This window comes from Mercenaria mercenaria, chromosome 15 (assembly GCF_021730395.1).
Source record: "Mercenaria mercenaria strain notata chromosome 15, MADL_Memer_1, whole genome shotgun sequence".
In the NCBI taxonomy this organism is placed as follows: Eukaryota; Metazoa; Mollusca; class Bivalvia; order Venerida; family Veneridae; genus Mercenaria; species Mercenaria mercenaria.
In genome coordinates this window covers 48,999,150-49,025,755 of record NC_069375.1, presented here as the reverse complement: position 1 = coordinate 49,025,755, position 26,606 = coordinate 48,999,150, and the positions used below count along the sequence as shown (strand labels likewise).

Sequence of the window (26,606 nt, the reverse complement as noted above, 5' to 3'; positions counted from 1 at the left end):
ATATTGCTTGGTATCTATATTCCAACATGTCAAAGAAAATATTTTCCATTTTTAAAGTTGCCACAGGATCCGCATTTTGTTACTAACGGACAGACAAACGGGACGGGACTCCTAAGGTGACACATTGGCAGAGGACTAATAACTAATCAAAATATTGCGCACATACAAATTAACACCGGAATATATGTTTGACAGTGTATGCGGCAATCTCTTGTACCGTTGACATAACCATAACTGATTGAATGGATCCGACACATTTAATAAAGTTGTAACAAAAATTGTTTTTCAAAATCTCCTTTTATTGTATTTATATTTTGATATCAGAATAATAAATGAGACAGATTCTTTACATTTAATACTGCTAATAATATAAAACCAAATTCACATATACTGTAATCTGTAAAATAAACTATATAACAAAAGATGGTTAGCACTTAAAGAAATCTAGTGTATGACGTATGAAATACCAGGTAAAATAACAAATATACAAGCGTACACGACTACAGGGAGATAAAACACAATCTCTACAATAACTGTCACAATCAGAGATTGGCACCAAACAGCCTCATAGGAGACATTTCTTCCAATGATCTGTCTGCATTTAGCAACAATTTTTACTTGTTTCTTTGGGTCTACGATTTTATAAGCTGATGCTGACATCATCTTACACGAGAAAATCCTTAGGTTCTATAAACATTTATTTTTTTTACATACAATGTCACCACAGAATCATAAAATGATTTACCTCTAAAACTTGAAAATTTCACAACAAAATTAATCATTCAATGACTTTTCTATGTTTTATTCTGGAAATTTGGCACCTTTAAAAACTTAATACACAATGTAATTAAAAGGAATTATGATTTTAAGGAAAGTTGATAAAACTGATATTTAGCACTTACATAATATAATGAAATATGAAATAAATTAGAAAATGCAGTATATACATAAATATCTACATGGACATTTTGGATACCGATAAACGAACAGACACTAAGCTAAAAGCACTAAATTTTCCAATATTGGCATATAAATGAGTTAGGTTTATCGAAAAACTATCGTCAAACAAAAAGTTTTCAAAACATTTTTTCTGTAAGAAGTATTTGGCGACAAGCAGTGCAACGTTCAGGTACATTCAATCATTATTTATATAAAATATTTGCAGCGAAGCAATTTTGGCTTCATTGTCAACGTATGAAACAATTAAACAAATTACATCTGCATTTTATTGTTTAATTATAAGGCAAAGGCCCATAATTCTCACGATTATGCTGAGCCCCAGTTCTTGCATTGTAGTTTTAAAAGACATAATATAATAATAATATTATGAAAAGTTGAACTAATAAGATTTCAGATTACTGAATTTTTAACATTAACATTATACCAATCATTTTGTCAGAGTACAGAAATAAACGATGGCATGATCCAAACAGTGTTGTGGTAGTATTTACGATATTGCTATCCTGACAAGCAAACAGCCAATACTTTGGAATGCCATAAATTGAACTGCTATAACAGGTCACGAATGCTACATAAATTTATTGTCAGAAACAGACACCAGGAACATCTTGAAATCTTTTAAAACATTCCAATGGCAAGCTCTAGCAACGCTCAACCAGTTCTTTCATGACAAGTTCAGTCGAAAAAAAACTTTACGTCCGGCAGTCCAAAATGCTTACCTTTATGCACATTTATTATTTTAATAGTTGAGGTGACTTATAGGTCCAATGGGCCGGGTGCTTGTTTTCTTTGTACATAACTATTTGTCTGTAATATATGCTATGCGGCACATGTCACTATAACAAACTATTTACTTACTTACTTGGTTACTTGCTTAGATACTGAATGAAATGTAGTATGTTACGAGGATCAAACCCTGTTTTACATTTAAACAATTCCTAATAGTGTAACTCGTATGACTCTGAACAAAATACACATAATTTTTCTGTAACCGCACCAAATATGAATTCGGGTTAGGACCTGTATGTTTTAAAAGATGTCTTTGGTTTGACATGAATCATAATACACCATATGTCAGGTAAGTGACAGGGTTATACCCGCAGCACCAGACGCTACCAAGGCCCCTCCGGGAGTAAATGCACAGTGTTGGGCTATATCTGTCTGACCCTGAAAAATAGAAATTTATGAAACCTTCAGCTATATAAAATTGAAAAAATCCTTAAATAAATGGGTATCATAGCTTTGGGTAACGAAATGTGTGTACATGTTATTTAAATTCTTTCAATTATCGTGCCGCATGAAGACCAGAGCCTACCGGCGTCATTACGTTGGTCGACCGTTTTCAATACTGATTTTTTGTTAGTTCTGTATTGTTACCTTTTATCAATATATGACACGTGAGATAGAAGTTTTAATGATTAAACTTGCTGGCCACTGACAATTCTTTCTTACACACCCATGCTAGATGACTTCCGTGCTATTATAGGAGCTAATGAACTGCATCTTTAACAAGGGTGCAGAATGTCACAATATACGCCCGTCACAGCAAATTTGTTTACACTAGCACCTGTATTTGCAAATGGAATTTTAATTTTCTAGTTGTTTACAATGTTGTTTTTTTTAGAAATTATTGTAATTCTTTTATTTTTCTAAGTCCACAAAAAAAATCCTTACCAGGTAGAGATACCTTAAAATACACCCAAAATTTGAAAGTACCCAAACCAAAATCGCAAGCTTATTTTTTAGCTTGCGGCAAGCTTGCTGCAAGCTTGCAGATGAAGCTTGCCGCAAGCTCAGAATTGGAACCTCGCAGCAAGCTTGCGCAAGCTTGCAGTTCATTTCATTTGCAAGCTTGCGCAAGCTTATGTTCATGAACCTTGCTGCAAGCTTAGAATTGGAACCTTGTTGCAAGCTTGCGCAAGCTTGCAGGCCCTTGTATTTGATTTCAATTTGCAAGCTTGCCGTAAGCTTGCGCAAGCTTGCAGAAATTGAAAGTTCCTATTTTTTTTTCCTGCAGTTAGGTCTGCATATGAAAGAGCATTAAAAGAAAATTAAAACACAATAAAAGACAAGTAAAAATATACCCTTAATTTACAAAAAAAAATACAAAATCTAAGAACTGACTATCATTTTGACTGATACAGATTTATGGACAGACAGAAAAGTGATCACAAACCTAAATGTAAGGTACCTCAATAAAAATGAAACAACAAATGTAAATCAACCTTTTATTTTGATTGTTCTTAAATTAGTCAGCATTTTAACTAATTTAGAACAATAACGATATTATTTAGGTCTTTAAATAACTATGTTTTTCAAGTCTATAGTATAACAAAAATGCTTATGAATTTTGAACTAGGTGATATATAATAGTTCAAACAATAGTGTTAAAATGTCAGTTCCACTCTTATTATAGTATATCGATGTTTTCCACTGATAGCCATAACGTTTTTTATTAAATAATTTTCGCAATTACATCTTCAATACAGTGTAAAATATGTCATTATTTTCAACTTAATGTCACTGCTGGTCCAGAAATTTTCTGTCAATGTTGCCACCACCAATGTAGATTGCCAGTTTTTCACTAACCACCACAAGGCCATCATTTGCCACCATTTGCTCCACTGCTATGACCTGTTGAAATAATGTATCAATAGATATTAAACCATTAAAGCAGTTTCTTCATTAGTATTGTCCATAGTTCATAGTTTCAAAATAGAATTAATATCTTACATGGTATTTAAAGTAGTCCATCTCTATGAATCAGTATGATATAGGCAACACTGCGGATTTAAGCAAGTAACAACAATACTTGTTGCATTTTCACGAAGCTTTATTTCTCAGTTTGATTTCAAATGTTGGTAGAATAAGGTTCCAATGAAGGCAGACAGATATTTTCAATGTTTTGGGTTAGTGATTAATAGGTTGGACTTATGCATTGCTCTTATTGTATAAGTAGTAACAAGTTTGATTTCTACCAGTTCACCTGCACTGACATCCCAAGTTGTGTTGACTGCCAAGTGATTACTTAATTTGGTACTTTTTAACCATTATATATAATAATATTGGTCTGGACTTGATACAAGGGGGATAATTATAAAACCTGCTATAATGCCAGTATACTTACGTGTCTTTGAACGGTTGGATGGAGCCTTTGAACACAATACATAGGGTCACTAAACATGTCTCAATTCATTCATGTGTGCTGATACTTTATATACACATATGATGCTATACCTGAAAAATATATTTAATTCAACACTTAGATGTCCATAATTTTTTTTAGTTTAATATTGGGTATATGTCAATGATCTAAAACTGAAACTGTACATTGATGAAAATGTCTCTAATGCATTCATCAGTTGACAGTACTGTTTATACTTTTTTTTTTGCTTCATAGTAGTTGGAGAAGTTATTTATATATTATGTAATTTAGTATGTAACAATATGTAAAAGGTGTTATACAAGTATAAATAACTGCTCATTAAAAAACAAATTTTGCATAAGATTATATATAAATGTAAAACAATTTTTAAATTTTGCCACACATTTAAAATTACAAATTATGAATAATATATGCATTATTCACTGCACCTCGCAATAAAAAAAAAAAGTTACTTGAAAGTAAATAAAATATGCCTTTGCAAAGTTCGTAATAAAAATGATGTGTATATGTATTAGCCTTTTATTCAATGTCATGGAAAGTTTGATATATTTTCCATAAGTATGATAGGCTCAAATAATCTCCCTGAACATTACAAATATATATGTCAATATTCTGTAAGACTCCTCTAAAGGAAACCCTAAATCTATACATTTAACCTTGAACATGGAAATTTTATTTACTTATACATTCCAGTTTATTGTGTTGAAATGGGTAAATATTAGACAATTTAAGACTATCACAAGTAGGTGGACTATACTAGACTAGCCGCAGGACTGATAATAAAGAACTTGTCACAAAATTAAAAAAAAATGTGATTTTTTAAAATGTATGTTATTGTGACAAATGCCAGTCTAATTTACAGATTTAAATATTATCATATGATACTGGACCTTAGATATAGACTGGCTATACTCACAATTCTAAAAATAAAAATTCTAAAAAGATATAATAATAGTCTTGGACTAGACATGCAATTCCCATTATTAAAGATGCTACTTTTTTTTTTTGAAAATTTGAAAATCATATTAATTGAAAAGAATTAGACTAAGAGATAAATGTAGTTAAAGATATCAGAATTAACAAAAGAAGAAGTATAAAAGTACCTATAAATAACAAAAAGCTACTTAATATGTGTGTTTTTGCTAAAATTTCGATATAATTGTTCTGTAATAAAAACAAAATTATCCATAAACATTTCTTTCTGTTAAATAATTTTCATATAATAACAGGTTAAAAACATTGATTTAAACCAAATACTCCCTGAATATACTGTGTAATATTGTAGTCAGCAGACTGGTAGCATTGTTTACTCAGCAGTGCCACCTGTGGAGATAACTCTACTGGCCTTATTTTTTTTGTGTTCCATTTGATATTTTCATTTAAACAGAATATCCAATTTTCCTTCTAATAAATTAAAAGCATGATAAATTAGAAATTGCAGCTGCATAATAGTTGCAGTGGTACAAAATGACATGAAGTAAAAATCATTTGTTGCATTACACAGTGAAAACTAAACCACCTGCTTCCTGTTAGAATCCATTGTTCTAGTTTTGACATTGTTAAATGTAATAATTATAGACTACTGTTTGAAAATAAATAAATCTTATGAACTCACCTGGTGCATTCTGTTAATTATTGTTAACTTCCAAGATGAAATAAGCTGCATATAGTAAAATATTTAGGGAAACACTCTCCCAAATATTTACTCTATTCTGCTCTCTGTCAAAGAACTTCCTGTGTAGATTTGAAATTTTGATATCCTTGGGCAAATGTGCCATTTACAGTCAGCTAATGAAGGTAATGATACATCTATGATGTTAAAATATTTTTGTACTAGAGGAAGATTTTATTCCATTCAATCACATACTCATAAATTTTGAAGATTAATTACTCTGATATAAAACAGAAAAAGCTATGGATTACTTTTTGTGGTACATGTACAGCCCCCAGAAGTAGTTCACTGACTTTATTTTCATTGGTTGATCTCTTGTTATGAGTTTCGAAATATAACCCATGCCAGATCTTATCAGTCTGCATGAATTAATCTCCTGTAGTGAGACAAGCAATATACATACACTGCAGTAGATTAATAGACCCAAATGATTTATCACTTATCTAGGAATCCCTTTGCCAGGTAACTATTAATGGATTGGTGAAAAGAATTGTACTATTTCATGCAATTACTGTTGCTGCTGTTGTTTTCTAGGAGAAAAAAAGCATGATATTTCAATAAATTTTAATATTAGTTTACAATTTCAAGGATGTGATTTTTCCTTTTTCAACTGATTTCCTCTTTCTGGACAGAAAAATTTGAAGAAAAAAAATTGTCAGATTATACATGACTAGCCCCATCCTCTGAAAATGGCAGCTTTGCTACTGAGTAAAAGTTAAGAGAATATCACCTGTATATCATATATTATTCCATAAGACTTACATGTATACTTGTACAGTTTTCTCTGTATGATCGATTCAGACATGTATAAAAAAGTGTTAAAGATCTTTTTTTGTCATATTTTATTGGACTAATTATATTATGCATACTACAGACAAATTCATAGTTTTGGTATTTAGTGCGACATGCCCTTATATAGACATATATAGAAAAAGTAAATGTTTACCTGATATTTAGATTCTTTGTTTCATGACATTTAATTTGAATACCAATATGTTAGAATAAAAATCAATCATCATCAAATAATGATTTTTATAAATTTTTTCCATGTTTTTGACTTAGTAACTTTTTACTGCTTCCCACCTTACAACTGGCATGAAATTTTCTAAGTCCAGCGTTAACAGAAAAAGCTTGCGCAAGCTTGCAACTAAAAAAGCTTGCGCAAGCTTGCAAAGCTATCGCAAGCTTGCAGAATTCTGTATGTAAATACACGCAAGCTTGCGTAAGCTTTCTGCAAGCTTGCAATAGTCATGATCAGCCTTTACAAGCTTGTCACAAGCTTGCTGCAAGCTTGCCGCAAGCTTGCAGCAAGCATTCATTTTGGTTTGGGTAATATCAATGTTGTACCACAGAAAAGTGGTCTTGGTTTTTCCCTACGGTCAATTATAAAAAAGTTACAACGTAAGTTATTTATAGTAACAACTAAGGGAAGTTAATCTTTAAAGAGAAAAAAAAAAAAAAAAAAAAAAAAAAAAATCGAAAAAAAAAAAATTACAAGTCCACACAAAAATCCTTACCAGGTAGAGATAGCTCAAAATACACCTCAGAATTGGATGTAACATGCATGTTGTACTACAGAAAAGTGGTCTCGATTTTTCCCTACGACTTGTAATGAAAAAGTTACAATATAAGCTATTTATAGTAACAGCAAAGGGAAGTAATTCAAAAGAAGGGACCAGTGCATGACACTCCGTCTCATGATGGTGTACAATTGTGCCAAGTTACATCAAAATCCCTACATGCATGAAGAAGAAATGCTCCAGACAAAGTCATTCTTGTATCTGACCTTTGACCTTTAAGTGTGACCTTGACCTTAGACCGAGGGACCTGGTTCTTGCGCATGACACTCCGTCTCATGCTTGTGAACATTTGTGCCAAGTTGTATCAAAATCCCTCAATGCATGAAGAAGAAATGCTCCGGACAAAGTTTTCATTCTTGTATCCTTTGACCTCTAAGTGTGACCTTGACCTTACCCCTAGGGACCTGGTTCTTGCGCATGACACTCCGTCTCATGATGGTGAACAATTTTGCCAAGCTACATCAAAGTCCTTTCATGCATGAAGAAGATATGCTCCGGACAAAGTTTTCATTCTTGTATCCTTTGACCTCTAAGTGTGACCTTGACCTTAGACCTAGGAACCTGGTTCTTGCGCACGACACTCCCTCTCATTATGGTGAACAACTGTGCCAAGCTACATCAAAATCATTCCATGCATGAAGAAGATATGCTCCGGACAAAGTCATTCTTGAATTTTTCATTCTTGTATCCTTTGACCTCTAAGTGTGACCTTGACCTTAGACCTAGGGACCTGGTTTTTGCGCATGACACTCCGTCTCATGATGATGAACAATTGTGCCAACTTTCATCAAAATCCCTCCATACATGAAGAAGATATGCTCCGGACAAACTCATTCTTGAATTTGACCTTTGACCTCTAAGTGTGACCTTGACCTTAGACCTAGGGACCTGGTTCTTGCGCATGACACTCCGTCTCATGATGGTGAACAACTGTGCCAAGTTTCATCAAAATCCCTCCATGCATGTAGAAGATATGCTCCGGACAAGGTCTGTGGACGCCGCCCGCCCGCCCGCCCGCCCATCCGCCCGCCAGGGGCGTTCCCATAATACGTCCCGTTTTTCAAACGGGCGTATAAAACGTCGTGATGTTATTTCTGTTAATTTCCCACGCTTTGTTTAATACGCTTCTACAGGAAAGAGTGCCACAAAAAAAGTAATATGCTGCCATCAATTTACTCTATAACTTGTAAATACATTATGCAAGAAAAATAATCTACCAATGGTTGAAGATGCAGATGGGAAAGTCTGACTCTCGGGGAACTGTTTTGGCGGTAACTCAGCAGAGCCTCGTTACCAAGGAAATAATTGTCCCTGAACCGAGTATTACCATCCACATCTACAAGCAGTGACATATTGTTATATTTCAGATTATTTTAATGAGAAAGAATGAAGCAGCTCCTTACTACATATTTTATAACATAAAATCGCTGACGCATCAAGGTACTATCTGCATATGAAAACAAGAGGACACATAGTACATTAATGTCCCAAATGGGCCAGTCTGCCTACTCTATGACTTACTTCTAAAACTTTGATACACGATCCGGATACAACATCCCAAACTCTGACAGTGTCATCATCACTAGCACTGGCCAAATATATCCCATCATTTGAGAAAGCAAGAGCTTGAACCCAGCCCTCATGACCTACAAGCATGTGAATCAATTTGCCTGTACGAGGGTTCCATAATCGGACTGATCTGTCCCAGGAACCAGAAGCCTGCCAACCAAACATTTCTAACAATTATATTATATTTCTATAAAAAATGTAATATAACAAAATAAAGGTATTCCAAATAACTGGCATTCAAAACAACATACATAGCAGAGAAAAACTATTCAAAACGATGGCAATTTTATTATAAAAACTGAGTAAACTAAGTTGAAAATTATTTTCTATGTTTAATTCTGTACAGAATTCCAAAGCGTCCCAATAATAATAACAATAAAATAATATAATAGGTGACATATCTAGCCGTTACTGTATGCAACTCAGATTAAAGCTTCATCAAAACTGGATGGACCAGAACAAAGTTATGTTCTACTTAGGAAATATTCAAATAATGTCTACGAACCAGCATTCCATCTTTGGAAAATGCAACCGCATGAACATTGCCTTTATGTCCCTTTAGCACCACAACTTTATCCCTACCATCAGGGCTTGCTATAGTCCATAGTCTTACAGTGAAATCCCACGACCCTGTTGCCTATAGAATAGAAAAATACCTCCAGGTATTAAAATGTTATATGTCCTGAATGGTATCTTTTTGACGGGCCGTTTTGATTAAGCGCTGTTTTTATTAATCATCATACGATCTATATATGTCATAAAGTTAATTAATGTGTTTTATAAAGTTGATTAGAAAAGGTGTTTACAGATGCGAGGTGTTGCATTACATGTACCAGAAATATCACATTTTATCAATACAATACAAATTAACATAAATATTTCATTTTTTCAGTAGCATGAATAATACTAAAATAGTCACTTCATGAATATCAATTAGCAAAAACTGAAAATTTGCATTCAGATTCATGCTTGAAAGAAGTTAACATTTACATACCAGGTATAGACCATTATATGAAAATGCTATAGACTGCACCAAGTTTTCGTGTCCTTCAAAAACCTTCAGTAAATATCCATTCTAAAACAAACAGAGCACAAACCGGGTCATTTTAGCAATTTAGTTCCATGAAATCATCCATGACATTGACTAAGGAAGATAGTTAACAAGAGCTCGTCGAACACGAAATGCACCCTTTGATGCATTCAGTAATTGCACAAGGAACAGAAATTATATGCTCACTATAAACAAAAGTTCTACCATTCTGGTTTAATCTGACCTTGACCTTTAACTTATTAACCTAACGAGAGATTACAGAGTGATCATGGTGCCATCCACTGAGCCATTTTTGAATGTTCCAAATTTCAAGACTAGCTCAAGGTCAAAATCAATGTCAAATTTCATTTCGGTACAAAACAATGTGTATGTGGTCCAAATTTAAAAAGCTGTGGCTTGAGAAATGTGAAAGCAGGTCACTAGATCAATTTCAAGGTCAAAGTTCATTTCGGTAGACATGTGCTTCAAATCTGAAGGCTGTAGCTTGAGAAGTGTGAAAGTAGGTAATAGGTAAAAATCAATGTCAAATTTCAATTCAGAACACAAAAATATGCAGGCGGTCCAAATTTGAAGCCTGTAGCTTGAGAAATGTGAAAATAGGTCACTATGTCAATCTCAAGATCAAAGTTCATTTCGGTACACAAAACTATGCATGTGGTTCAAATTTGAAGGCTGTAGCTTGAGAAATGTGAAAGTAGGTCACTAGGTCAAAATCAAGGTCAATTTTTATTTCGGAACACAAAACTATGCAAGTGGTCCAAATTTGAAGCCTGTACCTTCAGAAATGTGAAAGTAGGTCACTAGGTCAATCTCAAGATCAAAGTCCATTTCAGTACACAAAACTATGCTTGTGGTTCAAATTTGAAGGCTGTAGCTTGAGAAATGTGAAAGTAGATCACTAGGTCAAAATCAAGGTCAACTCATGTCAAGGTTCATCTTGCCACTCAAAACTATACATGTGGTCCAAATTTGAATGATGTAAGTTATGGACATGAAGGTTCTAAGTTTTTCCCTATATAAGTCTATATGAACCATATGACCCCTGGGGCGGGGCCATATTTGACCCTAGAGGGATAATTTGAACAAACTTGGTAGAGAACCACTAAATGATGCTACATTACAAAATATCAATGTGGCTTGGACAAGAAGATTTTCAATGTTTTTCCCTATATAAGTCTATGTAAACCATGTGACCCCCAGGGTGGAGCCATATTTGACCCTAGGGGAATAATTTGAACAATCTTAGTTGAGGACCACTAGATGATGTCATATACAAAATATCAAAGCCCTAGGCCCTGTGGTTTTGGACAAGAGGTTTTTCAAAGTTTTTTTCCTATATAAGTCTATATAAACCATGTGACCCCCGGGGTGGGGCCATATTTGACCCCAGGGAAATAATCTGAACAATCTTGGTAGAGGACCACTAGATTTTGCTACATACCAAATATCAAAGCCCTAGGCCCTATGGTTTTGGACAAGAAGATCAGAAACCGTTTTAACTGTTCCTGGCCAATTTGACCTTGACCTTTGACCTAACGACCTCAAAATCAATAGGGGTTATCTGCTGGTCATGGCCAACCTAACTGTCAATTTTCCTGACACTAGGCCCAAGCGTTCTAGAGTTATTGCCTGGAAACCATTTTACTGTTCCTGGTCACTGTGACCTTGACCTTTGACATACTGATCTCAAAATCAATAGGGGTCATCTGCTGGTCATGACCAACCTCCCTATCAACTTTCATGACCCTAGGCCTAAGCGTTCTTGAGTTATCATCCGGAAACCGTTTTACTGTTCAGGGTCACTGTGACCTTGACCTTTAACATACTGACCTCAAAATCAATAGGGGTCATCTGCAGGTCATTACCAACCTCCCTATCAACTTTCATGATCCTAGGCCCAAGTGTTCTTGAGTTATCATCCGGAAACCGTTTTACTATTCAGGGTCACTGTGACCTTGACCTTTGACATACAGACCTCAAAATCAATAGGGGTCATCTGCTGGTGATGACCAACCTCCCTATCAACTTTCATCATCCTAGGCCCAAGCATTCTTGAGTTATCATCCGGAAACGGATTGGTCTACATTCCGACCGACCGCCTGACCTACCGACCGACATCTGCAAAGCAATATACCCCTCCTTCTTCGAAGGGGGGCATAACAATCATATAGAATAATTCAAAGCTACTGATAGATACATTGTGTGCACTGCGAAATCCTTCAATTTTGTGGGCTCTATATTTTGTGGTTTTGTCAAACACAGCTATTTTGTGGGGATATAAATCTTTTAATGATGATTAAAGTCGAATTATGTGCATTTTTTCAAGTAAAAATCCAGCTGAAATAGAATGACATGTGTGTAAAAAGGGTGGAGGAAATTATAGCTTTGAACCCAATGTACCAAACTCTTCCTGTTACCAGTACGAAATAATAAGTTTCCAAATATGATTTTTCTTATTTTGACTGGGGCAGTCTTTTTGAGAAAAGTCAATCTGCAAGCAAGAGTTTCAGAAATCTTTACCTATAGGTAAGGGAGATCACTGCGTAGGAGATTGAAGAAAAGAACTATTATATAATTAGTCTGATTTCTTTATTTCTAAAGCATCAACTTCAAATACTTATGAGGCATTATCATCAATTTAACACATTTAAACGCACAACAACAAAAAATTGCTTTTATAAAACATTCACCAAAAACACACTACGTGGAATAAGGTGCACATAATGCAACTAAATGTTATTATATTTAATCAATTTTTAATGAGTTTAACAATAGGTATGCTATATAACCTTTAGGGGTAACTGTGTATGAGACGCTCTGTCTGGTACCTTTGTATTTTTCACACTTGTAATCATATGTGTAATCAAGATATATTACCTGTACATCCCAGAGAATAGCAGTTCTGTCCCAGGATCCAGAGCAAAGTTTACTTGAGTCTGATGAATACACAACCACTTCGACACTCTTTGTATGACCTGAATCATAAAGGTGAGCTACATTATATATAACTATCAAACCTGCAATGGCAGCAAGAAATTCAGATTTCCTTAAAAGGCTTAAAAGCACCACACATAATAAATTAATATGCCATGATGTTATTCTCTCTAAATGTATACAGAGAACAAATTGCTTCTGATCCTTGTTGTTCCTAGAATATGCCTTCTATAGCATGTAAGAAATATTTACCTTATAAATATGGTGCTTCATAAACAAATCTACGGTTTTTTTAAGGTTTAGCACCATTTTTCAACAGTACTTCAATATAGAAATAATTACCTAAAATATCTGACAATATGTAGTAGACACCTTAATTGCCCTTTAGGAGCAAACTACTTAAAACAAGAGGACCATGATGGTCCTGAATCGCTCACCTGTCCCAACATGACCCAGTTTTGAACTATGACGTCGTTTTTTTTCTATTATTTGACATAGTGACCTAGTTTTTGAGCTCATGTGACCCAGTTTTGAATCTGATCTAGATCTCATCAAGATGAACATTCAGACCAACTTTCATACAGATCCCATGAAAAATATGGCCTCTAGAGAGGTCACAAGGTTTTTTCATTATTTGACCTACTGACCTAGTTATTGATGGCACGTGACCCAGTTTCAAACTTGATCTAGATATCACCAAGGTGAACATTCTGACCAATTTTCATGAAGATCCATTCAAAAGTATGGCCTCTAGAGAGGTCACTAGGTTTTTCTATTTTTAGACCTAATGACCTAGTTTTTGACCGCAGCTATCCAGTTTCGAAATTGACCTAGACATCATCAAGATGAACATTCAGACCAACTTTCATACAGATCCCATGAAAAATATGGCCTCTAGAGAGGTCACAAGGTTTTTCTATTATTTGACCTACTGACCTAGTTTTTGATGGCACATGACCCAGTTTTAAATTTGACCTAGATATCATCAAGGTGAACATTCTGACCAATTTTCATGAAGATCTTGTGAATAATATGGCTTCTAGAGATGTCACAAGGTCTTTCTATTTTTAGACCTACTGACCTAGTTTTTAACCTTAGTTGACCCAGTTTCGAACTTGGCCTAGATATCATCAAGATAAACATTCAGACCAACCTTCATACAGATCCCATGAAAAATATGGCCTCTAGAGAGGTCACAAGGTTTTTTTTATTATTTGACCTACTGACCTAGTTATTGATTGCACGTGACCCAGTTTCGAACCTGACCTAGATATTACCAAGGTGAACATTCTGACCAATTTTCATGAAGATCCATTCAAAAGTATGACCTCTAGAGAGGTCAAAAGGTTTTTCTATTTTTAGACCTAATGACCTAGTTTTTGACCGCAGCTGACCCAGTTTCGAACTTGATCTAGATATCATCAAGATGAACATTCAGACCAACTTTCATACAGATCCCATGAAAAATATGGCCTCTAGATAGGTCACAAGGTTTTTCTATTATTTAACCTACTGACCTAGTTTTTGATGGCACTTGACCCAGTTTCGAACTTGACCTAGATATCATCAAGGTGAACATTCTGACCAATTTTCATGAAGATCTTTTAAAAAATATGGCCTCTAGAGAGGTCACAAGGTTTTTCTATTTTTAGACCTACTGACCTAGTTTTTGATTGCACGTGACCCAGTTTCAAACTTGACCTAGATATCATTAAGATGAACATTCTGACCAATTTTCATAAAGATCCCATGAAAAATGTGACCTCTAGAGAGGTCACAAGCAAAAGTTTACGCACGGACGGACGCACGGACGACGGACGCTGCGTGATCACAAAAGCTCACACTGTCACTTTGTGACATGTGAGCTAAAAACAACATGATAACATGTACAGGGTAATAATCAGAATTAGGTGGAGACCATTTCTAAAATATTATGGAGATACTTAGCTCTTCATCCTTGTAAGAGATATTTTCCTTCCAACTGATGAAGGAAACATATACTTTTTTAATCCTTCAGGATATACTTACCTTCTATAACATGAAAAGGCACTTACATCTGGCACATTTAGGAGATGCTAACCTTTCAAAACATGAAAAGGCACTTACATTAGACACATTTAGGTGATGCTAACCTTTTAAAATATACAGAAGATATCAGCCCTTTAGATACAGGAGATACTTAACTTATTCAGAACATGGGGGAGACAAAATGTAATTACATTGATTTCATGAGATGCTTACCTTTTTCCAACAAACAGAAGACATTTAACTTCAATACGTGAAGGAGATACTTAACCTTAACACATAAAGGCAATAATATGTAGGAGACATTAACCATCTAAATATGAAGGAGACACTTTAAATACATTAAGAACATGGCAGCTTTTTAACACATACAGGGGATCCTTGACTTAAAAACACATGAAGGATACACTTACCTTTGCAGGAGGCACTTACCTTTGCAGGAGGCATTAATCTTTGCAGGAGACACTTACCTTTGCAGGAGACATATGCCTTTAAAACACATGAAGCAGACACTTACCTTTGCAGGAGACGCTTTCCTTTGCAGAAGACTCTTACCTTTAAAACACATGAAGAAGACACTTTCCTTTGCAGGAGGCACTTATCTTTGCAGGAGACACTTACCTTTGCAGGAGACTCTTACCTTTAAAACACATGAAGGAGGCATTAATCTTTGCAGGAGACACTTATCTTTGCAGGAGACACTTACCTTTGCAGGAGACACATACCTTTAAAGCACATGAAGGAGACACTTACCTCTGCAGAGGCACATACCTTTGCAGGAGACACATACCTTTAAAACACATGAAGGAGACACTTACCTTTGCAGGAGACACATACCTTTAAAAACATGAAGGAGACACTTACTTTTGCAGGAGGCACTTAGCTTTGCAGGAGGCATTTATCTTTGCAGGAGAAACTTATCTTTCAAACGCATGTAGGAGACACTTACCTTTGCAGGAGACTAAAACCTTTGCAGGAGACACATACCTTTAAAACACATGAAGGAGACACTTACCTTTGCAGGAGGCACTTACCTTTGCAGGAGGCATTTATCTTTGCAGGAGAAACCTATCTTTCAAACACATGTAGGAGACACTTACCTTTGCAGGAGACTAAAACCTTTGTAGGAGACACATACCTTTAAAACACATGAAGGAGACACTTACCTTTGCAGGAGGCATTTATCTTTGCAGGAGAAACTTATCTTTAAAACACATGTAGGAGACACTTACCTTTGCAGGAGACACATACCTTTAAAACAGATGAAGCAGACACTTACCTCTGAAGGAAGCACTTATCTTTGCAGGAGGCATTTATCTTTGCAGGAGAAACTTATCTTTAAAACACATGTAGGAGATACTTAACTTTGCAGGAGACACATACCTTTGCAGGAGACACTTACCTTTGCAGGGGACAAATACCTTTAAAACACATGAAATGGACACTTACCTTTGCAGGAAGCACTTATCTTTGCAGGAGGCATTTATCTTTGCAGAAGAAACTTATCTTTAAAACACATGTAGGAGATACTTAACTTTGCAGGAGACACAAACCTTTGCAGGAGACCAATGCCTTTGCAGGAGACATTGAAATTTGCAGGGGACACTTACCTTTGCAAGAGACATTACACTTTGCTGGAGACACATACCTTTGCAGGAGACACAAACCTTTGCAGGAGACACTAAACTTTACATTTACTTTTACAGTTGACACTAACCTTTGCAGGAGACACTTACATTTGCAAGGGACACTAAACTTTGCATGAGACACTTACCTTTGCAAGAGACACTTACCTTTGCAGGAGACTCAAACCATTGCAGGAGACACTAAACTTTGCAGGAGATACTTTACTCTGCAGGAGACACTAACCTTTGCAAGAGACACAAACCTCTGCAGGAGACACAAAACTTTGCAGGAGACATTAAACTTTGCAGGAGACACTAAACTCTGCAGGAGACTCTTACCTTTGCAGGAGACACTAAACTCTGGAGGAGACATTAAACTCTGCAGGAGACACAAACCTTTGCAGGAGACACTAACCTTTGCAGGAGACACAAACCTTTGCAGGAGACACTACACTTTGCAGGAGACACTAAACTCTGCAGGAGAAACTTACCTTTGCTGGAGACACTAAACTCTGCAGGAGACACTTACCTTTGCAGGAGACACAAACCATTGCAGGAGACACAAACCTTTGCAGGAGACACTAAACTTTGCAGGAGATACTTACTTTTGCAGGAGACACTTAACTTTGCAGGAGACACTTACCTTTGCAGGAGACACTAAACTTTGCAGGAGACACTTACCTTTGCAGGAGACACTAAACTCTGGAGGAGACACAAAACTTTGCAGGAGACACAAACCTTTGTAGGAGACACTAAACTTTGCAGGAGACACTTAACTCTGCAGTAGACATTTACTTTTGCAGGAGACACTTAACTTTGCAGGAGACACTTGCCTTTGCAGGAGACACTAAACTTTTCAGGAGACACTTACCTTTGCATGAGACACTAACCTCTGCACGAGACACTAAACTCTGTAGGAGACACAAACCTTTGCAGGAGACACTTACCTTTGCAGGAGACACTAAACTCTGCAGGAGACATTTACTTTTGCAGGAGACACAAACCTTTGCAGTAGACACAAACCTTTGCAGGAGACACTAAACTTTGCAGGAGACACTAAACTTTGCAGGAGACACTTACCATTGCAGGAGACACTAAACTCTGGAGGAGACACCAAACTCTGCAAGAGACACAAACCTTTGCAGGAGACACAAACCATTGCAGGAGACACTTAACTTTGCAGGAGACACTAAACTTTGCAGGAGACACTAAACTCTGCACGAGACATTTACTTTTGCAGGAGACACTTAACTTTGCAGGAGACACTTACCTTTAAAACATATGAAGGAGACACTTACCTTTGCAGGAGACACTAAACTCTGCAGGAGACACTAAACTTTGCAGGAGGCAGGAGACACTAAACTTTGCAGGAGACACTAAACTCTGCAGGAGACAGTTACTTTTGCAGGAGACACTTACCTTTAAAACATATGAAGGAGACACTTAACTTTGCAGGAGATACTTACCACATGTAAGAGGCACTTACCTTTTAAAATATGAAGTGGTTCTCCATCATTCATCCTCCAAATTCTAACGGTTTTGTCATATGATCCACTTGCAAATGTTTTACTGTCTGGTGCAATGCACACACTTTTTACAGCACCTGCCAATTTTTTTTAAATGTTCTAAGTGATTTACATATAATTTATTTAGTAAAAGAAGAAATCTTAAACTGATACACATGCAGATATCATAGTGAAAATTAAAAAAGAATCAGTTAAATCCAAACTGATACAGCAGTTATATATGTGCTAACATTCAATCAGTTGTTACAATTATACAGACAACTTTTATTATTCTACCATTATATTTCTTTTTTTACAAATGTTATCCACTATTAGAGGAATGATAAAATACTGTGTTTCAATGCTGACTACTAGTGTTTAATGTCAAACTCTGTGCTAGTGACCATCTTGAGCAGGGCCATCACTTGTTCTCCAGAAATGTGGACTTAGTATTTGGGAAGTACTGATACAGGTCTATAGGCTTATTAGCATATTTAAATTATACTGATTTATTCTAGCTTGATTGTGACAGAAACTTAAAGCTAATTTGAACCAATTTCAAGATGGCTTTCTGAAAAATCAAGTACTGGTGTCACATGAGAGGGTGTGATCCAGACCTCAGTGGGGCTCAAACCCATGAATCCCGGACTGAGTGGCCAACACTGACCCCTAAACCACCATGCCCCTAAGTGTATATATTTACCTATCTGAATGGTTGATACAGACTTATTATTTGACAAACAGTTGAATCTGCCTTAGCAGCCACCTGCATTGAAAACCTATTTGCCATAAGTAGCCAGTCAGCTTAACTCCTACATTGACATTTTGTCCTCTTATCAAATTATCTTAAGCAGTCAACTGCCTTAAGCAGACAGACTGTGCCGCTACCTTGTCTGGCACTGCTTAATACAAATTGAACTGTACTGCAACACTGCATATTCAGATTAACAAGGCAGTCTGAAAGACAGCTAAATCCCCCGCCACTGCTACGGATAGTGAAAGGGTAAACTCATGAATTCTGCACAACGTCTTGATGAAGTGATCATTTGACCCAAGTTCCATGAAAATCCTTCAAGGGGTTTAGGAGATACAGAGCTCTAACCTTTGACCTTGAGTTGTGACCTTGACCTTGAGTTGACATGGCTGACTCATGAGTTCTTAATGAGGTGATCATTTGACCCAAGTTTGATGAAAATCCTTCAAGGGGTTAAGGAGATACAGAGTGAACACAAAATGGAAGGCTCAAACATTTGACCCTAAGTTGTGACCTTGACCTTGAGCTGGCATGGCTGACTCTTATGTTCTGCACATCATTTTGATGAGGTGATCATTTGACCCAAGTTTTATAAAATTCCTTCAAGGGGTTTAGGAGATAGAGGACGGACACGAAATGGAAGGCTAAAACCTTTGACCTTGAGTTGTGACCTTGACCTTGAGTCGGCATGGCTGACTCATAAGTTCTGCACATCTACATGATGAGGTGATCATTTGACCCAAGTTTGATGAAAATCCTTCAAGGGGTTTAGGAGATATAGAGTGGACACAAAATAGAAGGCTCAAACCTTTCACCCTAAGTTGTGACCTTGACCTTGAGCCTGCATGGCTGACTCATGGATTCTACATATCGTCTTGATGAGGTGATCATTTGACCCAAGTTTTATAAAATTCCTTCAAGGGGTTTAGGAGATATAGAGCGGACACAAAATGGAAGGCTCAAACCTTTGACCTTGAGTTGTGACCTTGACCTTGAGCTGACAAGGCTGACTCATGGGTTCTGCACATCGTCTTGATGAGGTGATCATTTGACCTAAGTTTGATGAAAATCCTTCAAGGGGTTTAGGAAATATGGAGACCATTCCTATAACCCCCCGCCACATGTGGCAGGGGATTAATATGTGTAGCAATATGAAATTGTTAAATTTGTTTTGTTTTTTGGGTTTAATGCCTTTTTACAACAGTATTTCAGTTATGTAACAGCAGGCAGTTAACCTAACCAGTGTTCCTTGATTCTGCACCAGTACAAACCTGCTCTCCCAAGTAACTGCCAACTCCCCCACATGAATCAGAGGTGAATGATTTCAGATCAAATTGTTATGGAGAACATACGCCTCGCCCAGGGCTCGAACTCATGAACCCGAAATCTGTAGATCTGCGCTCTCCCTATTGAGCTAAGCGGGCCGGCCTGATATTGTTAAAACGTTCTGTTTAGACAAACTGAGTTCCTAAAATAACAGACATAAAGCTATGAATTAAACAAATGACTATGTTTACCAGTATGTCCTTTAAGTTTACACACTATATTTCCATTGCTGGTATTGAAGACTCGAACTCTCTCATCATCGCAACCTGTGACCATTATCTGGAAGTCTGGGGAGAATGCTACACTATTCACCTATAACAATACATCTTTTGTTAACTTAGTTTACTTTTTTTCAAAGTTATAAAACCAGTTCTAATGCACTTGGGTTAAAAATGTCTTCCTTGAAGTTCCATGTTGTTGTTTGTTTTTGTTTTTTATCAAATACAGGCTTGCAGAATGTGCTGCATAAATAATATTTGCAAATAAAGCTATATTCATAAACTGAATAAATTTTCAAAATGTGCAGCTAAAATGAGGTATGCACATAAGGCTCAGACTCAGTATATAGAAGAAATGTTTTGTGTAAATAAGATATTAAAATAAGAATATGTCATAAACTGTTAATAAACTTAGAAATGTGCTGCGTAAATCAGACTTGCAAATAAGGCTGTATTCATAAACTAAATAAACTTTGAAAATGTGCTGCTAAAATGAGGAAAATAACACTGAAAAAGACGTGTTTTTTAATAATAATTATAATAATTACACAGGCAGCAAAGACTGAAAATAATGTGTCACAGATATTTATAATCCTTGTTACATGTAACCAGAAATGTATTAAATAGAACATATTTTTTATAAGAGAAAAATCCCTATACCTACCCAACCATTATTAAAATGGCATGGGTTATGGAATGGGAAAACAAAAACATTTTTATGGTTGGCCGATAGATTTAATTTGTTTGTCATTGACATTGTTTAGAACAATTCTCATGACGTTGTAGATATTTTTCTTATGACAGAGTTAATGATATATTACTAAGGGAGCTAATTCCTGCAAGTATATATTAGTTTGACATGTTAACTATAAATGTTATTTACCTCATCTTTGTGTCCACCAAACTGTTTAAGATCTAGTTTGGAATAATCCCTTGGACCTCTAAACATCTTGAGCTGTGGGCAATGCACACTGTTACAACCCTATTGTTTTCTCATATTTCTGTTGCCATGAGTGTACTTAAAAAGAAATAAACTAGCTTTCATTATATACATGCAGCTATTACAATAAGACAAAGACACAATATCTATATAATATATTGAATATGATAATGATAATAATTGAGCTGCAACATGAGAAAACCAACATAGTGCATTTGTGACCAGTATGGATCCAGACCAGCCTGCTGTTTGAAAGTGAACAGCATGGATCCTGACAAGACTGTGTGGATGCGCAAACTGGTCTGGATCCATGCTGGTCGCAAATGCACTATGTTGGTTTTGTCATATGGTACGGCTCAATTATATCCTTATATATTGATACTGCTAATCCAAATAATTCAAAATAATTGTTATATCGTCTGCTTTCTGATCATTATTTTCATAGCAGAAACTGAGTGAAAATTTACAGTAGCAAAAGCTTCACCGAACCTTGAATTAGCATCTTCAAATTTTGGAAATCCTCTTATAACCTCAAAAATATTCATTTTTTTATGCAAACTATATATATTTAATCTTCTTGTCGTTCGTGATTACACTGTCAGACTCAAAGGGGTCCAGCACATGAGTTGATTAAGTTTAATGACTTAGTTTTGAGTCCTAGAGCCTTAATTATGAAAAAAATTCATACTAATATAACTACTCCCTAGTCGTCTAGGGAGTAGTTATAGTTTTGTCATATGGTACGGCTCAATTATACCCTTATATATTGATACTGCTATTATCAAAATAATTCAAAGTAATTGTTATATCGTCTGCTTTCTGATCATTATTTTCATAGCAGAAACTGAGTGAAAATTTACAGTGGCAAAAGCTTCACCGAACCTTGAATTAGCATCTTCAAATTTTGAAAATCCCCTTATAACCTCAAAATTATTCATTTTTTTAAGCAAACTATGTATATTTAATCTTCTTGTTATTCGAGACTACACTGTCAGACTCAAAGGGGTCCAGCATATGAGTTGATATTAAGTTTAATGACTTAGTTTAGTCTAGGGAGTAGTTATATTAGTATGATTTTTTTCATAATTAAGGCTCCAGGACTCAAAAATAAGTCATTAAACTTAATCCACTAATGTGCCGGACCCCTTTGGTCAGACCAGTAGCTGTATATTTAATGAATTACATATCACTGATGCACATGCTGTACTGAAAAAGGGAAAAAAATGAATGATTCAATGGATTCATTAAATTAATATATAGTACTAGAAGATTTACTGCAAACCCTCTTTGATTCTCCTCTACATCATGCATGACCCACCAATACAAGTTTCATCTACTTCATATTTGTTGGCAGATGAGTCTCTCGGCTTGCACTGAAGCAGGCTTTACAGTAACATCACTAACATGAGTACATTTCCATGCATTGATGGAACTGAGAATTTTCATCCAAGTCCTGTCACGTATTTATACTAGAACTGCATATTTCTGTTAGGAAATCCCCAATGAAATCCATAAGAACGTAATTTCTGGTGTATGCAAAGTGTATTTGTTATGAATACATCTCTGATAATGAATTTATGTTGACATTAAAGCATGAAATTACCCCGCTGACCTTTTTTGAATGCATCTTCTGTGTTTTGTTTTTACAATTGTCAGTGTCATCGACTGTCCGCTATGTATTGAAACCAGTATCAGCGTAGATATCCCTTTGCACTTGTTCACAAACTATTTTGGAAGATATAAAGACTCTTATTTAAAATTATAAATTATGTTCTACTCATATGAAGATTCTACATGAATATTAATGTTTAATTTATTGGAGCAAGTAAGTCTGATCTGACTAGTACATGTATTTTGTGACCTTTTTGGATTTTTTAATGTTGTTGTTTTCCTAACAGTAAAATGGAGATACGGTAAGGTTTAGAGGGATGACAACTATAAAATATCAGATATAAAATAAGCCATCCCAATAAGCTGAACAAGTAAGGGCCAACCCACTGTGCAGGGTGTAAGCTAGTAGTCCAAATAATAGGACGTTTTGGGACAGCATGATAACTTTTGACTGTCACTGTCCCGTCACGTTCAAACTTATTCTGCATATTTCTGTTAGGAGCTCTCCAATAAAATCCACTGGGAATGTTTTCTGGTGCAAGTACAATGTATTTTATGGTGACCCTCGATTTATCAGGTTTCAAACCCCTAAGGAATTTGGGGAATTTCTTACTTACAATTAATGAATTTTACAGGACATTATAAATTTGTTACCAAGTCAAGTGATGACTTGGACATTTAAAAATAATGAATTAATTAACAAAGCAATACATCTTTAGCAATACAAAATAACAAATTTCAAACACATGTATTTTCAACATGATGACGATTCAATAACCTGTTTTCAAACCACCTGCAAAAATACAAGTAATGATGCACATGAAACACATTTTCTCAATTGAAACAAAAGCAAAATGACAACACAGTTTACTTACAGGTTTTTATTAAAACTGATTAAGAATGGTAAGATTAATGATGGATAAAACTGGAATTATTAAACTTCTTTCAGTCACCTCACTCACATTTTTTGTCATATTTTACAGAATTCATATAAGCCAAATACCAGGTTTGTACAAATAAATCTTTGATTATGTCACATAACTTATATATGACTTTAAAGAGTAGACAATGAGTAATTCTCTCCATGAAAGATACTGCTTTACATAAAACAGATATTGTACACAATAGATAATATATGCCAAACATGCAAAAAGTATATAATAGTGAAAAAAAATTTTTTTGCACATCCTCTTGAAATTAATTAAATACAATATCTGTTTAAAATTTCATACATTTTTAATTTTGACAGCTGCAGCAGGTACCTTATTTGCCAAGTACATGCAACTGTCAGTGAAGATATCATTCATGGCCTACAAGTAATTTAATAAACAGAGCATAAGTTTATAGGGTTTGAAAGCAGGTACGTTGACGATACATCTCTGATAATGAATTTATCATTTTATGTCGACATTAAAGTATTAAATTGCCTCACTTACATTTTTTTTGAATGTATAATTTGTGTTTTGTGTCTGCAATTTCATGTCGGTTAAAAAGCGCTTGCTGCTTATGTTGCACTGTTTTTCTGTCTTGCCGACTTAAAATAAAATTTATCTCATCTTGTCATCGGCAGTCAGCTAATTGTATTGAAACTGGTGCCCGGTGCCGGGGTAAATATCTCCCCTCACGTGTTCACAACATATTTCCAGAGTTATATTCAACCCGAAGTTTTTTCATGAAGGCAGTGGCTACGATTACGGTACCGTAATCCTAGCCTCCGGTTCTATGATATAGAAGTTCCGTATTCCTAGACAACCCTATGAGAATAAGCTAGGATTACGGAAGTATTTAAGAGACATCAAATTTATGTTAGGACATACATAAATGACATTGTAAAGTTACTCATTTCACCAATATTTCGTGCTATCGATCGGCCGTTTTCGGTTAGTATAATCTTAATGGCGGTGCCCGTAAACATTATAAAATTATCTATGTTTCGTAATTATACCTGCATATTTTTTTCATCCAGTCAACACAAATAACACACAATATGGTTTAAATCATAAAATTCAAAGTATAGAATTTTTTTTTTTAATCTAACTTTGACACTCATATTTCTAATATATTTCCGCATGCCGCCATTAAGATTATACTAACCCAAAACAGCAGAAAGATAACATGAAATAATAAGGCAGGCATGCAAAATTAGTGAAACAAGTAAGTTTACAACATCATTTATGTGTGTCCTAACATACACTTTATATGCCTCTTAAAATATTTCCGTAATCCTAGCCTATCCTCATAGGGTTGTCTAGGAATACGGAACTTCCGTAATCCTAGAACCGGAGGCTAGGATTACGGTACCGTAACCGTAGCCACTGCCTTTCATGAATATCAATGTTTAATTTATTGGAGTAAGTATAAGTCTGGCCAGTATTTCACGACTTTTTCGGATTGTTAAATGTTTATGTTATCCTAACAGTAAAATGCAGGTACTGGTAAGGCTTAGAGGGATGACAACTATTAAACATCAGATCATAAATTAGTCATCCCGATAAGCCAAATTGTCAGACTGTAGAAAATCAAATTCAAATGAGTGACGGCCAGCATTCACATTGTCAACAGAGAAATCGAACAAAGTTATCGTGTTTACCTGTTTTTTAAGTCAGGTAACCTTATTGTAGCTAAATAACAATGGAAATAGCATAATTTAATTAAAATTCCTCATGTTATTTACATTGGAAACGGAGCACTTCCTGTTTTAAACGGGGCATAGGAAATAATATACATGAATATTACAAAGAGCAAACCGGTACAAAGCCACTAAATTATATATTATAACTAAGACTTGACACCTGAATAGGCCCCAGCTTATGTGTTAGTCCTGTACAGTCAGGTACTAGGATCCATCAATACAAAATATTCACCTATCATGCCATGATAAACATAATGTACATGATTTTAAACTTGTGTACATATATTACAAAGCAAAAGAGTTTCTAAAGGCGTACAAGTTATTGCAGTATATATATTAGAGGTTTTGCCCTTCCCCATATACATGCATCAACTGGTAACAAAATGAGCATTATACATACATTACCGGTAAGAGCCGGCTGATCCACTGATTTACTCTCAAGCATGTGCACGTTATGTTTTGTTTGCCTTTTCTTCTTTAAATTTTTGGGTCACTCGAAACCATGGATAACTCGTGTATTTTGCTCATCCCCTTAAGCTTTAGGACCTCGAGCGAGCGGTGTTTTACTGTAGTTTATGAGCTTTTGTTTACTTGTTACATTGAATCCGACATAAAATAAAGTCTCCTGTATCTTGTGTTTTGTATTGTCGTTATTAATCGTAAAATATATCTAAAAATTTTACAGACTGTAAGAAAAAGTGATTAAACATGCATTAGTCTTGTATGAAAAACATATGACAGAGAATCGACCACATAACCGGGTCAGTTTTTGCAAAATTAGAAATGATACTACCAACCTTATCCGAAAAACAAAGAAGGAATACACAGAAAAATTAACAGACGAAATTAATTCCGAAAATACTAATGTTAAAAAATGGTTTAAACTTGCTAAAAAGTTCTCAAACAAAAAATCTCCCCCAATTCCTACATTAATAGACAACGGTACTGAAGTATCATTAATTAGACAAAGATAAAGCTTAACTACATAACACTTTCTTTTGTAATCAGTCTACTTTAGATGACAGAAAGCACACACCT

General features: G+C 35.4%; 1 protein-coding gene and 1 long non-coding RNA gene across 3 annotated transcripts; both read right to left on the bottom strand.

The window, feature by feature from the left end:
• Window positions 1-278: 278 nt before the first annotated feature.
• LOC123553976 (WD repeat-containing protein 38-like) lies at window positions 279-26,515 on the bottom strand. 2 transcript variants are annotated; one of them, XM_053525235.1, is made up of 10 exons: window positions 25,527-26,515; window positions 22,938-23,050; window positions 21,269-21,403; window positions 20,359-20,479; window positions 18,069-18,185; window positions 12,876-12,973; window positions 9,942-10,022; window positions 9,453-9,584; window positions 8,900-9,097; window positions 279-2,127 (listed from the first exon to the last, which is right to left on the bottom strand). In XM_053525235.1, exons 3-10 carry the CDS (start codon window positions 21,332-21,334, stop codon window positions 2,035-2,037), a joined length of 906 nt encoding a protein of 301 aa, XP_053381210.1. In that variant the 5' UTR covers window positions 21,335-21,403; window positions 22,938-23,050; window positions 25,527-26,515; the 3' UTR covers window positions 279-2,034. The 2 variants fall into 2 exon arrangements, with proteins under 2 accessions (XP_053381210.1, XP_045199716.1); XM_045343781.2 differs by lacking the exon at window positions 22,938-23,050 and having other exon boundaries at window positions 25,527-26,514.
• LOC123551573 (uncharacterized) lies at window positions 3,175-5,879 on the bottom strand. The gene is made up of 3 exons (XR_008367460.1): window positions 5,742-5,879; window positions 4,088-4,197; window positions 3,175-3,594 (listed from the first exon to the last, which is right to left on the bottom strand). It is a non-coding gene; the product is annotated as an uncharacterized LOC123551573 (long non-coding RNA).
• Window positions 26,516-26,606: the final 91 nt, after the last annotated feature.